The sequence below is a fragment of the Plecotus auritus genome (genome assembly GCF_963455305.1).
Source record: "Plecotus auritus genome assembly, chromosome: 9".
In the NCBI taxonomy this organism is placed as follows: Eukaryota; Metazoa; Chordata; class Mammalia; order Chiroptera; family Vespertilionidae; genus Plecotus; species Plecotus auritus.
The window spans coordinates 120,723,093-120,736,801 of NC_137783.1; the positions used below are offsets into that span (position 1 = coordinate 120,723,093).

Below are 13,709 nucleotides of genomic sequence, written 5' to 3' on the forward strand. Positions count from 1 at the left end.
TCGCCCAGGCCGCCCCACGCCCCAAAGGAACCCCCACCCTGATCCAGGACACCCTTCAGAGCAAACCAGCTGGCCCCCACCCATGCACCAGGTCTCTATCCTATCTAATAAAAGAGTAATATGCAGATTGACCATCACTCCAACACACAAGAGGGCTGCCCCCATGTGGTCAAAGATCCTGCCCCCATGTGGACACAAGATGGCCACCACAAGATGTCCAGAAGGGGAGGGCAGTTGGGTGGGACCAGGCCTGCAAGGGAGGGCAGTTGTGGGCGATCAGGCCAGCAGGGGAGGGCAGTTGGGAGGGACCAGGCCTGCAAGGGAGGGCAGTTGGGGATGACCAGGCCGGCAGAGGAGGTAAGTTGGGGGTGACCGGGCCTGCAGGGAAGGGCAGTTAGAGGGGACCCAGGCCTGCAGGGGAGAGCAGTTGGGGGGGACTAGGCCTGCAGGGGAGGGCAGTTAGGGGCAAGCAGGATGGCAGGGGAGCAGTTAGGCATCAATCAGGCTGGCAGGCAGAAGCGGTTAGGGGCATTCAGGAAGGCAGGCAGGCGAGCAGTTGGGAGCCAGCTGTCCTGGATTGTGAGAGGGATGTCCGACTGCCCGTTTAGGCCCGATCCTGGTGGGATCGGGCCTAAACGGGCAGTGGGACATCCCTCGAGGGGTCCCAGATTGGAGAGGGTGCAGTCTGGGCTGAGGGACACTCCCCCCCCCACCCCCCCGGGCACAAATTTCGTGCACCGGGCCTCTAGTAACAAATAATTGTTAAAGTGCAAGCATTTTGGGGGAAGAGGGATTTTCTTTAGCAGTTAGGAATATGGAGGTTGCTCATTGAATCACAAAAAATATACTACTTGTCTTAAAGCTTAGACTAGTTAGAAAAACGTAGGCCTAAAATCCTAGTAATACAAATGTAGAATACATTCTGAAGTTTGAATAAAACAACCAAAGCCAAAATGACAATAATGAAGTTCAACTAATGGTAATTTTTAATTGAAAAGTAAGAATAATGATAATTGAAAACCATGATCTGCTAAAGACAACACAACTTCACTGGCAATGAGTGTCCCTTTAGAAAATTAAAGAATTCAAGGCAGTGCCCTTGGTGGTCTCCCAGATCTTTCTCTTGCTTCAACCATGTTTGGGTGGAACAGACCCAGGGATGACCCTTCTTCCAGCCTCTGACCATCCTCCAACCTCTTTTCCAGTCACCACCTTTGGAGCCACCTCAGCCATCCTCAGCCTTTGAGACCAGCCAACACCGTGTTGTTGTTTTTTTTTTGTTGTTGTTGTTTTTAACCTTAACTCCTTTTACTGAACAAACATGAGCTCCCAGATTCGTCAGAATTATTCCACCGAGGTGGAGGCTGAGGTTAACCGCCTGGCCAACCTGCATCTGCGGGCCTCCTACACTTACCTCTCTCTGGGCTTCTATTTCAACCGTGATGATGTGGCTTTACAGGGTGTGGGCCACTTCTTCCGAGTGTTGGAGGCAAAGAAGCTCAAGGGCGCTGAGCTTCTTTTTAAGATGCAAAACCAGCGAGGTGGCCGCATTGTTCTCCATGATGTGCAGAAGCCTTCCCACCATGAGTGGGACAAAACTGAGGACGCCATGGAAGCTGCCCTGGCCTTGGAGAAGAACCTGAACCAGTCCCTTTTGAAGCTGCATGCCCTGGGTTCTGCCCATAAAGACCCTCATCTCTGTAACTTCCTGGAGAAACACTTCCTGGATGAGCAGGTGAAACTCATCAAGAAGATGGGCGACCAGCTGACTAACCTCCGCAGACTGGCCGGCTCCCAGGCTGGGCTGGGCAGCCCCCATGCTGGGCTGAGCGAGTATCTCTTTGAAAGGCTCACCCTCAAGCATAACAAGGAGCCTTTGGAGCCCAGAGGCCTTTGAGAGGCCCCTCTGCATTTCCCTGGTATCTGGCTTTTACCTGAGCCTCTCCCTGAACCACTAGCCATTCTTTTAACCATCCTGAAGCCCTCTCCCATGCATTAGACCAAATGGAAACAATAAAAAGCTTTTGCATCAAAGAAAACAAAAAAAGAAAAATAATTTAATTTTTTGGCCCTGGCCAGGTAGCTCAGTTGGTTAGAGCATCATTCCATTATGTGAACGTTGAGTGTTGGATCCCTGATCAGGGCACATGCAAGAAACAACCAGTGAATGCATAAATAGATGGCACAACAAATCAATGTTTCTCTCTTTCTCTCCCTTTCTCTCTAAAATCAATCAATAAATAGCCCTAGCCGCTTTGGCTCAGTGGATGGAGCATTGGCCTGTGGACCAAAGAACCCCGGTTTCCATTCTGGTCAAGGGCATGTACCTTGGTTGCAGGCTCTTCCCCCGTCTGGGTCCTGGTCGAGTCTCCTGCAGGAGGCAACCAATTGATATGTTTCTCTCACATTGATGTTTCTTTCTGCCTTTCCCTCTCTCTTCCACTCTCCCTAAAAATCAATGGAAAAATATCCTCCGGTGAGGATTAAAATCAATCAATAAATAAAAAAATAAAAAATGTAAAAGAATTCAAGCTTTGAGTGTGCATATGTGGTGTAGGAGCTTTGCAGTATTGCAGCAAACAGTTATTAATTGTATACAAATTAAAATCTTTGGTACATCAACATGTTCATGTTTGTAACTCTTAATATCTGACTTGAGTCTATTCATAAGGAGCCTTATGGATCAAAGGAAGGTCATGTTTTTTAAATAATTTGTAGTCCCTGGGTAGTCTGGCCCATTTTTGGGTCATTACCTTAGAAGGTAATCCAATGTATTTCGGAATACTATTTCTGAAATGCATTTCACTTTTCTGAATCTAAAAGTATTAGGATAAAAATTTTATTTCTTAGCATGAAAATACTTTTGTTACAGTAAGGAGAGATTATAGTACAATAGTTTGTCTAAAAAAGAATCATGTGTGACTTATGGAAATTACTTTTGAAAAATTAGTTTCCCCTAACACAGCATTGATTACGTGTTTTTGCAAGCAAAGGGACAGTTTATTACAAAACTGTGTTAACAAGAGCACAGCCTTTCTTCTGTAGGCTTCAAAGTAGAGAAGTTACCCTACTGGTACAGGCCTTGAGGACAGAAACATACACAAAGGAAAATGGATATTGCTGAAAAATTTGCTTTCTTGTTAGCAGATAATTTTAATGCTATAGAATTGACATTTCCTCACTGATGGAGTAGAACTTGACTTCTTAAGATGTCTTTGTATTTGATATTTACATCACTCAGGAATTCTGAGTGTATAATATTTTTCAGAATAATGAGGCCTTAGAGGCATTTTTAACTTGTAAAAGTGCCATGCTTAGGGACCAATGTCAGTGTACAAAATACTTCTGTAGTGCCCTAAGAACTAATGAACCTATTGAGATTACTTATGATCAAGAAGTACCTTTGACATTGAGGAAAATAGGATACAGAGAGTTAAGTACTGGTATCAGGGTCTGTGTAGGCAAACACAGTGGCCATTATATCTACTTCAATGGGTGCTAACAACAGGGTTGGACACTAGCATCTTTTATTGAAAAAGAAATGTTAACCAAGATGCTACAGCTACTCTTTTGTTTGTAAAAAAAATGCCTTGTAAGCCTTAATTTTAAAAAGGAACCCACTATTATTAGTAAACTACAGTAAATAGTTTGTACATTTTGAGTTTGCATTTTGCCATTTTATTTGCTCCTTACAGATGTTTTCTTTTATGTTGCATCTTAATCAAAACACTAAAGATTCTGGAGTTATTAGAACCAATAAACCAGTAGTTCCCAATATGCCTCTAGATGGGAGTCTATCACAGATCTTAAAAGAAAATATATACTTACTTACAAGGTGAGACTTCTTCATAGTCTAACTAAAATGAGTTGGTTTTCTTTTGTCTAGAAGTGTGTTAATTCCAAGTGTTAACTTACTGGTTACAAGCTCACAATTACATGAACATTGGATGATGACAGTTTTTATTAAGTAAGTGAGGTTATTTGGTAGCAAAACATTTCCAACCGTGATACCCCTGGGACCATATATATATATTTTAAAGGCACTTGGGGTGACTAAAAAATGTAGTCAGGAACAACTCATTCCCTAGCCACATGAAGTAGGTGTAACATGGATTAAATGGTGGACAGTCTCAAGAGTAACAAGCAGTTACTTCACCATGCCCTTAGTGGCAGATTATATTTTCTAAAGATGGTTGTAACAGTATCTCCCATCTCAGGGTGATTTTAACTCTCCTCTTACCCTGAGGTGGGGTTTATGTCTCCTCTCCTTGAATTTGGATGGTCTTTTGAATCATTTGTAACCAATAGAACAAGGCAGAAGTTACACTGTGGGACTTTCAAAGCAGGGTCAGAAAGTAAAAGACTTGAATAGCTTCTACCTAGCTCACTAGAATATTGGTCTTGAAACATTTAGCAGCTTTGTAAGCAGTCTAGCCTGAGATCCTCATAGGGAAACCCAAAAACTACCTCATGTGGAGAGATCATCCAAAGAGGATCTAGGATCAGGAGCTAGAAACTGTTCAGCTAGAACTGCTTAGTCAAGCCCTTCCCAAATTCTAATGCACAGATATTGTGAGGAAGAATAAAATAATTGTTGTTATTTTAAGACACAGTGTTTTAGAGTGATTTTGGTATATAACAATAGATAATCTGAACACTTCATTTTCTGAATCTGTTAGTATATACTGAGATTTGACAATATGCAGATGTGTAGTTAGGAATACACCCCAATGATTTGTTCTGGGATTTGAACATTACCTTATTTTGATTTCCTACCTTTTTATATAAACTTTTCTCTACCATTCTTTCTTATACCCATTTGGAAAAGCCATTCCATCTTAGGTATTTAGTAAGAGGGCTTTTGGGTAATGAAACTCTGTCATGTGTATTTACTGTGTCAGGAGAGCATATGCATCATCTTTAGAAGGCCTTTTGCTCTGTGCCTTACTTTTAGTTACTATGATATTTGGCCTTCTGTTAGTTCCTTAGGGTTGCTGTAACAAAGTGGGTAGCTAAAAACAACAATTTTATTATTTCCAGTTCTGGAGGCTAGAAGTAAAAAATCCTTGTTCCCTTTGAAACCTGCAAGGGAATCATTCCTTGCCTCTTCCTACCTTTTTTTGTTGGTGAATTTGGCATTCCTTGGCCTGTAGCTGTATAACTCCAATTTCTGCCTCCAACATGTGCTTTTGTTGTCACATGGGATTCTCCCTGTGAATTTCTGTGTCTTCACATGGCCCATTTATAAGGACACCTACTCTAGTGTGACATCATTTACCGTTCAAGGGTCCTCAAACTACGGCCCCCGGGCCACATGCGGCCCGCCGAGGACATTTATCCGGCCCTCTGGGTGCCGCTGCCTGTACTGCTTAGCAGCCGACTCGTCCGGGGCCCGCAGTGCGCATAGGAATTTGTTCATAGTTTTTTTTTTAACCTATATCCGGCCCTCCAACGGTCTGAGGGACAGTGAACTGGCCCCCTGTTTAAAAAGTTTGAGGACCCCTGAATTACATCTTCAAAACTCCTGTTTCCAAATAAAGTCTTATTCTGAGGTACTAGGGTTTAGGATTTCAATGTATCTTTTTAGGGGGAACATAGTTCAATCCAAAACAGGCCTAAAGGGAGATTGATATAATTATGTTTTAATCATTTACACATTTTTATTCATTAACAGTAGCAACATTACAGTTATGAAGTAGCAATGAAAATAATTTTATGGTTGGGGGTCACCACAATATGAGGAACTGTATTAAAGGGTCGTGGCATTAGAAAGGTTGACCACTGGACTAAGTCACTGGCTAACCTCCAGCCTCTCTCCCCTCCTGGGATTTCAGGGGTTGGGGCTAAAAATTCCAATCCTCTGACCACATGGTTGGTTCCTATTGCAACCAGCCTCCACCCTTGGGTGGGGTCTAAATGTCACCTCATTAACATACAGGAGATACCTGTTTTGTTTGCTTTCCTGACTTAGGAAATTCCAAGGATTTTAGAGGCTGTGAGCCAGGAATGGGGTGAATACCAAATGTATATTTTTTATTATAAATTACAATATCACAGAAAGCAACTGTGGACAATCCCAAGGTTTTGTGTATCTGTGTAGCAAAGAGCATCTTAAGAAACTTTCTTTGAAGTCGAATGCAGGGAAGGTTGCAAGTACATACAGCTTAACCAGTGAATAATCATAAAGTGAACTTATTCATGTAATCAGAGACAGGTCAAGAAGTAGAAAATATTAGAGCCCCAGAAGACCCACTAATGTTCCACCCTCCTCCCCAGAGGTAACCACTATGGTAACATCTGACACCTAGATTATTTTGCTTTTCTTTGAAGTTTATGTAAGTGGAATCACACTAGATGTATCTTTTTGCATCTGGGTTCTTTAGCTAAAATTTGAGAACTCATTTCTTCATTGCCATGTAGAATTTTTCTGTAAAATATGCCATTATTTATCAATTTTACCTTTGATGGATATTTGCTTTTTTTCCACTTTTAGGGTGTTACAAACAACACCTCTATGAATCTTCTTGTTCTTCACATCTTTTGGTGTTCCTTAGTAAATACTACCTACCAGTTTTTCAAAGTGACTGTACCCATTTTCACTGTACTAGTAATGTTAGGAGAGCTCCAGATTTATACCTTCATCTACAAGTTTGAGACCCCTATGGTAGAGGGATTACCTATTATATTGTTCTTAATAAAGCTATGCTGAGACTATAGCATGACTTCCTACCTTAGGAAGCATTTGAAGACTTGTTAACCCTTCTTTCAGCTAGTTATTAAGTATTGCTTGTCAATTGTTGTGTCAACCCTCAGAAGTTTGGTTTAAGCCTGCTTCTACTAAAGTCATTAATTTCTTTCCAAAAATTAAAAATGGGTAGCCCTACCTGGTTTGGCTCAGTGGATAGAGCATCGGTGTGTGTACTGAAGGGTCCCAGGTTTCGATTCCGGTCAAGGGCATATGCCCGGGTTGGGGGCTTGATTCCCAATAGGGTGTGCAGGAGGCAGCCAATCAATGATTCTCTCTCATCATTGGTGTTTCTATTTCTCCCTCTCCCCTCCTCTCTGAAATCAATAAAAATATATAAAAAATATAAAAATAAATTAAAAATGGGTAAATGTGCATGTGAATATACCAATATGTATCCAGAGATAAAATAGCTATGAGGCCCTGGCCAATTTGGCTCGGTGGATAGAGCATCGGCCTTTGGACTGAGGGGTCCCAGGTTCCATTCCGGTAAAGGGCATGTACCTTGGTTGCGGGCATATCCCCAGTAGGGGGTGTGTAGGAGGCAGCTGATCAATGTTTCTCTCTCATCGATGTTTCTAACTATCCCTCTCCCTTCCTTTCTGTAAAAAAATCAATAAAATATATTTTAAGTAGCTAACACAGACAACAGGGGGGTGAGGGCATGAGTGGGGGGGATGGCGGGGTAATTGGGAAAGAAGGACACATATGTAACACCTTAATCAATAAATAAATTAAAAAAAAATAAATGTAATCATATACTATGCAAAAAAAAGTTAGCTATGCTATTGTAGCCTACTTTTATAAAATAGCTATTAGTCTGTTTCTTTCCTAATCTAAAAATTATACTCATAAGCAAGTGATTATAGAAAAAAAAAAGGACCATTAAAGATTTTTAGACTGAAATATTACAGATTAGACTGACTACCTACGGATCAGACTGAGAATCAGTGTTATAGATATTGAGGGAAGAGGAATAAGGAAATGTAATTATGTGCCCAATCTTTTATGTGTTGTTAAATTTAGTCCTCATGCAAATGCTATAAAGTGAGGGGGTAGGTGGGTGTGCGACTGTATTTTAGAGAGGAGGAAACTAAAGAACCTAAATGTCTGTTGTGAACAGTGCTGTTACAAACATTCACATACGTGTACTTTTTTGTGTATCTGTTTGCAGTTCTTTTGCAAACCTAGGAGTAAAATTGCAGGGTAATATAATTGTGTTTAATTATTTGAGAAAGTGCCAAACTCCCACAGCAGCTGAACCATTTTACATTCCTACCAGCAGTGTTCACGGGTTCCAGTTTTTCTACATCCTCATCAATACTTGCTATTTTCTATGATTTTTTTGTGTGTGTTATGAATGGTATCATTGATAGTATAGTTGTGTATATTTTTTTTTACTTTGTTTTCTGTGTGTTGCTGGTATACAGAAATATATTTTTTTTCTATGTAAACCTTGTATCTAGTGACCTTAAATTCACTTGATAATTCTAATAGTTTGTGTATATTTATTGGATTTTCTTTATACAACTGAATTTCTGATTTCCAAGTGCTATGTTATTTTTTGTTCCTTTTTCATAGTGGTTTGTTATTTTATGGATCCAGTGTTGTGAATGGCTTAGAGCAGTGGTCAGCAAACTGCGGCTCGCGAGCCACACGCGGCTCTTTGGCCCCTTGAGTGTGGCTCTTCCACAAAATACCACGGCCTGGGTGAGTCTATTTTGAAGAAGTGGCGTTAGAAGAAGTTTAAGTTTAAAAAATTTGGCTCTCAAAAGAAATTTCAATCATGTACTGTTGATATTTGGCTCTGTTGACTAATGAGTTTGCCGACCACTGGCTTAGAGGATATTTATTAGAATTTAAACTCTCTTTAAAATTTCATTACCTTAGTTTCCTTTATGGTTGATTCTATTGCTTTTCATTTTGGTCCATCTTATTTTCTAAGTACTTCATAGGTAACTGTGATCTTTGGTTATCTGTTCATATTTACAAAGGTTGCTTTGGTGGCTGACATTGGCTTCTTCTCAGTGTTTTGAGATCTTTTTCCAAAAGAACTTTTCTCCAAATGGAATTACTGATTGAGAGCTCTGCATGAGTTTGTTTTAAGGGCTAGTAGCAGCCAGTTAGGCTGGGGACCTAAAACTTATTCTGGGGCTCCAGTGCTATGAAGACTTTTTTCCTTTGGTTGTATTTGTTTCCTTTTCTGATCCCCCATCTTCCATTTGTGGAAGTTTGGAACAACCTCAAACTCAGCCCTACTTCTCCTTTATCCTTAGAACCCCCATGCTGGATCCTCTTCTCCTCAGATCTGGATACTTAAGCCTGAGGAACCAAAGTTTATACAGGAAGTAAGACTGTCATGAGTGGCTTTGCTGTTTTGTTAGCAGCTTTTAATACATTGATTTCCCTTAACTCAGCTTCTTTTCCTTAGTGGTGTTTTCTGTTAAGGGTTGGGACAGCTCTTGCTTCCTTATAGTCCTTGCATATGCTTGTTTTGGTCAGTTTGTTATTTCTTCTGCTACAGCTTTAGCCAATTAGTCTCATGTTTCTTTTAGAAATTCTTCCCCACGTTTTTTTCCCTTTCCTTCCCTCCCTTCCCCCGCCCTCTCTCCCCCCCCCCCCCCCCCCCCCCGTTCCTTCATCTTCCTTTTCCTTTCCCTTTCCTCCCTCTCTTCCTTCCTTCCTGCTTGTTGATGGGTCTATTTCTTATTTTCAGATTATCATGAATTTTCTTACAATTATGAAAAGTTTGGACATAAAACATATGTATCTACTCCACAGCTTAAATAAAAAATAAGTACAATTGAAGCTCCCTATTCTTTTCTCTGATTGTATTACACTCCCTCTCATGCATCTATTAATATTGTATGTATTTCTAAACAATAAAGAGCATTGTTTTAAATGTGTTTGAGCTTTGCATAGTGACATACTGCATGAATCCTTCTGCATCTTGTTTTTTTTCCATTTCTATGGTTCTTTTCTTTGTTCATTCTCTTAGCATACTATCTTTTCTGCTGTTTCAGTAGAATTTGGATAAAGATGATAAGTCAGCTCATATATTTCTAGTATGGCTTTTTTAAAAGGGAGATTGAAGCACCTTTTGGATATATTGTCACTATAGACATGTAGGAAAAAAGACTTGGTGTTACCTCTTCTTGTTTCAACTGGTGATGATAGGTGAATATGACACCTGGCGATGTTATACAAGCTGGGCAATTGAGTCTTGCTGCTGACCTCTATTTGGTGTTATAAATCCTTTTGGAGACAGAGAGACACCATTCATTCATGTTTGGGTTTAAGTGAGGTTTAAATGAAGATTTGAGTTCTTATTGCTGGAAGAACTTTTTATAAGCCATTTAGTACAAATTGTACTAAAGAAACCCAGGCCCAGAAGAGAGTGACTTGTCTGAGGTGATCCAGGGGGAGAACACAGGGATTAGAAGCCATAGTTGTGGTTCCTTATTTTCCACCTTACTTCAATGAACCAGAGGTTAAAGTCTCCTTTTGTTAACACTCAACTTTTATTTGAATGCCAAGAGATTTTAGTACATATGAATGAACATAAATCTTTGATGCTTACTTGTGTTTTCCTTAGGATCAGAATGGTTTCAATCCCAGAATACTATGAAGGCAAGAATGTTCTCCTCACTGGAGCTACCGGTTTCCTAGGGAAGGTACTTCTGGAAAAGTTGCTGAGGTCTTGTCCGAAGGTGAATTTAGTATATGTTTTGGTGAGGCAGAAAGCTGGACAGACACCCCAAGAGCGAGTAGAAGAAGTCATCAGTGGCAAGGTAAGTGGAAAATAATCATTTGGAGGAGAGGAAAAAGTATGGTGTTTGTGTGTATATTTCTTCAGTATCCTTAAAAAAATTAATAAAAAATACCCTAAGATGGCAGCAAACTGGGTATGACTTGTGATCAGTAGAAGAAAAAAGCTTTTCTCTGTGATGGGCAGAATTATATAACAAGTTCTAAATTACTCTTATGGTAGATATTTAATGTGTTTTTAGAAAATTTGAGTTAGATTATTTGTGATTTAAGTAGACTTCAGAATATAATAATAATTAAGAGGTAATTTCTAATGATCTATGCTGTGAGACACTGTGCTTTGATAACACTTAAAAATTTGTAAGCACTGATTGCTACCTACAACAGTATTGAAGGGTAGCAAAGTCACATACTCCTCTTTGACAAATAAGAACATGATGACAGAAGGGTCAAATAGAATACAAGAATATGTCATACATTTTGAAACTTTAGAAAAATACAGGGTTGGGCAAAGGTAGGTTTACAATTGTGAGTATGCGAAACACAAGTTTATTCCTGTATTATTTATTAATTACAGTATTATTATGTAAATAATTGTAACCCTACTTTTGCCTACCTCTGTATTGCTAAGAAAAAATGGAAATGAGCTGGAGTAAAATTCTTTCACAGTCATAAGCTTTTGAATTCTCTAAAAATGAATGAATTTATCTGACATTCATTCATAGTAAGTTTAGTATAGTTATCTATGTAGTTCAGGGGTCCTCAAACTTTTTAAACAGGGGGCCAGTTCACTGTCCCTCAGACCGTTGGAGGGCCGGACTATAGTTTAAAAAAAAAAAACTATGAACAAATTCCTATGCGTACTGTGGGCCCGGGACGAGTCGGCTGCTAAGCAGGACAGGCAGCGGCACCCGGCGGGCTGGATAAATGTCCTTGGCGGGCCGCATGTGGCCCGCGGGCCGTAGTTTGAGGACGCCTGAGTAGTTTTTAAATTATTGGGTAGGTATATTATATCTTTTAACCTCAGTGACTTATGGTTCAAAAACAAAACCAGAAACCTCTGAATCACTCTTGAGTTAAAGATTGCTGAAAAGTGTCAAAAGATATAATGATTAATTATAAATTTTCCACTCTCTAGGGTTAATCAATAATTTATTAGACATGATTTATTTTCCAGTGTGTTTTCATCTTTTACTAGAAATCCATAAAGTAGTTAATAGTTTGTTGAGTACTTACTGTACAGGAACTGTATGCAAAGCACATCATATGTATTTAATTATCACAATAACTCTTTAAGGTAAGTCTAGTGTTATTCCCATTTATAAGGTCATATAGTTAGCCAATATCTAATTCTGGCAGTTGACCTAGAGGTTATGCTCAGGTCAGATGTTGCTAGATCCCATAGACAATGAGTCTCAGAGGTTATAATTTTATCTGAGGTTATGGAGCTGATGGTGGAGATAACACAGATGACTTGATAACAAGTCCCTATTATTTTTTCATTTTATAACATTACTTCCCCAATAGATAAGAAAGTAAGGGAAAGGTGATGGGAGGGCTTTGTGGTACAGTGGGAGAAATAGTCTTTAGAGTTGCATAGCTTACTAGTTGCAAGAGTTATAGCTGGTACACTGAGTGAAAGTAGCTTAATTTCCCGAAGCTAATGGCAATTCGTGCCCAAGTTGACAAAAATTAAGAAGAGAAGATGACAAAGAGCAGAAAAGAAGAGCAGAGAATAACAGAGGTAACACACAGCAGGAAGAGTCAGGTTATGGGTTAGGGCAATAATGGGAAGCATATCTCCTGAGAGTGATAAAATATGATAACAGAAGAACAATTATGAGAAAAAAGAGAAAAAAATATGAGACCTGTATAGAAGTTCAGGGGTGTTAAAATATAACTTCTTAATTGTCTTAACATCACACATTATAATAAAATACATTAACCAATATTAACATGGTGACTTAGGATGAATTAAAAGGCTAAATTATATTAAGAATGTTTTCTTTACTGAGATATTTATTGTTTGGGAATGATTTCCATTCCAATATAATTTTGGTTCAGAAAGATGAACTTCACTTATGTGTGGAAGATCCATATTTTCCTTGTTTATATTTTTCTCCCTTTTAAGAGGTAATCTTATACCCACACAGTTTTAACAGTGAGGTATAAATTAATAGTTTCTCCTTTTAAAATAAATTATTTGATACTATTAATATGGAGTTAAAGAATAAAAGTAATACTTTTGTCTCCACTTTTCACTTTATTAATTCATTTTTTCCCCACATGAACACTTTAAGTAATTCTTACTTCTACTGGAAAAACTAATTTTCTCTGAATTACTGTTTTTAAAATAGATCTACTCTTTTGAGAGTTACTCAGTGATAGTATAACTCATATAGCTAATTACACTTTTGTAACATTCTCCCCATTGCCTCAAATTCTGAAGCACTTGTGTTCTTCCTTCCTACCACAGAGATACATGGAGTCCTGCTGTACAGTAGGGGTTCTTCAGATTAACAGAGATATAGCAGCGAAGTCCCAGCATTTGGGGAATTTACATTCTAGTTAGGGAGACAAACTAATAAATACATAACATGTTGAGTAGTGATACATGCTGTGCAGAAAAGTAAAGCAAATAAAGGAGATTGAAAGTGATGGAGGTGCAACTTTAGATCCAATGGTCAGAAGAGTTCTCTGAGGTGATATTTGAGCAGAGACCTGAATGAAGTGAGGAAGAATCCCTGTGGGAATGTAGAGGAAGAGTGTTCTAGGCAGAGGAAATGGCAAGGGCAAGGCTCTGAGATGGGAACTGCTTGATAGGTAGACAGAGCATCAGGATAAGCTGTGATTTTCATTACACTGGGAGCTATGGAAAGCATGTGAAGTAAATATTAAGTGCCAGGGTATTCTCTACCAACATTCCTCTCTCCCGCTGAGCTTTCTGCCTCCTAAAATACAATAAAATTGTTAGTTTATTATTATTTTCAATTTTTGTTTGTTTGACTTGAGGAAGAGGACTTCAGACAAATATTTATATTTAAACATGAGAAAATTGTAGCTGGTATAAACTCAAAGAACTACCACGTGAGGTTTCTAGGTACTTATTTTTAAAAGTAAAATGGGAATTAATATTTCAATATTTACCAACATAAACAAAATAACTATGATTGAAGAATTTGCCATCTTAAAGTAT

At 39.1% G+C, this 13,709-nt stretch overlaps 2 protein-coding genes across 4 annotated transcripts in view; both read left to right on the forward strand.

Moving 5' to 3' along the window:
* Positions 1-13,709, forward strand: part of FAR1 (fatty acyl-CoA reductase 1) — a 62,386-nt gene that overhangs the window by 10,326 nt on the left and 38,351 nt on the right. For 2 of the 3 annotated variants that reach the window (XM_080641067.1, XM_080641068.1), the window contains exon 2: positions 10,341-10,536. In XM_080641067.1, the coding sequence (XP_080497193.1) occupies positions 10,348-10,536 (189 nt within the window). In that variant the 5' untranslated portion in view covers positions 10,341-10,347. Of the gene's footprint in view, positions 1-9,021; positions 9,094-10,340; positions 10,537-13,709 lie in introns of all 3 variants that reach the window. The other variant, XM_080641066.1, reaches the window with a different exon arrangement.
* On the forward strand, positions 905-2,489 carry LOC308233962 (ferritin light chain-like). Its single transcript, XM_080641069.1, has one exon. It carries the CDS (start codon positions 1,322-1,324, stop codon positions 1,895-1,897), a length of 576 nt encoding a protein of 191 aa, XP_080497195.1. The 5' UTR covers positions 905-1,321; the 3' UTR covers positions 1,898-2,489.

Bases quoted from the DNA above. Each gene is read 5' to 3' on its own strand.
- LOC308233962 (XM_080641069.1), top strand. From the start codon at position 1,322: ATGAGCTCCCAGATTCGTCAGAATTATTCCACCGAGGTGGAGGCTGAG.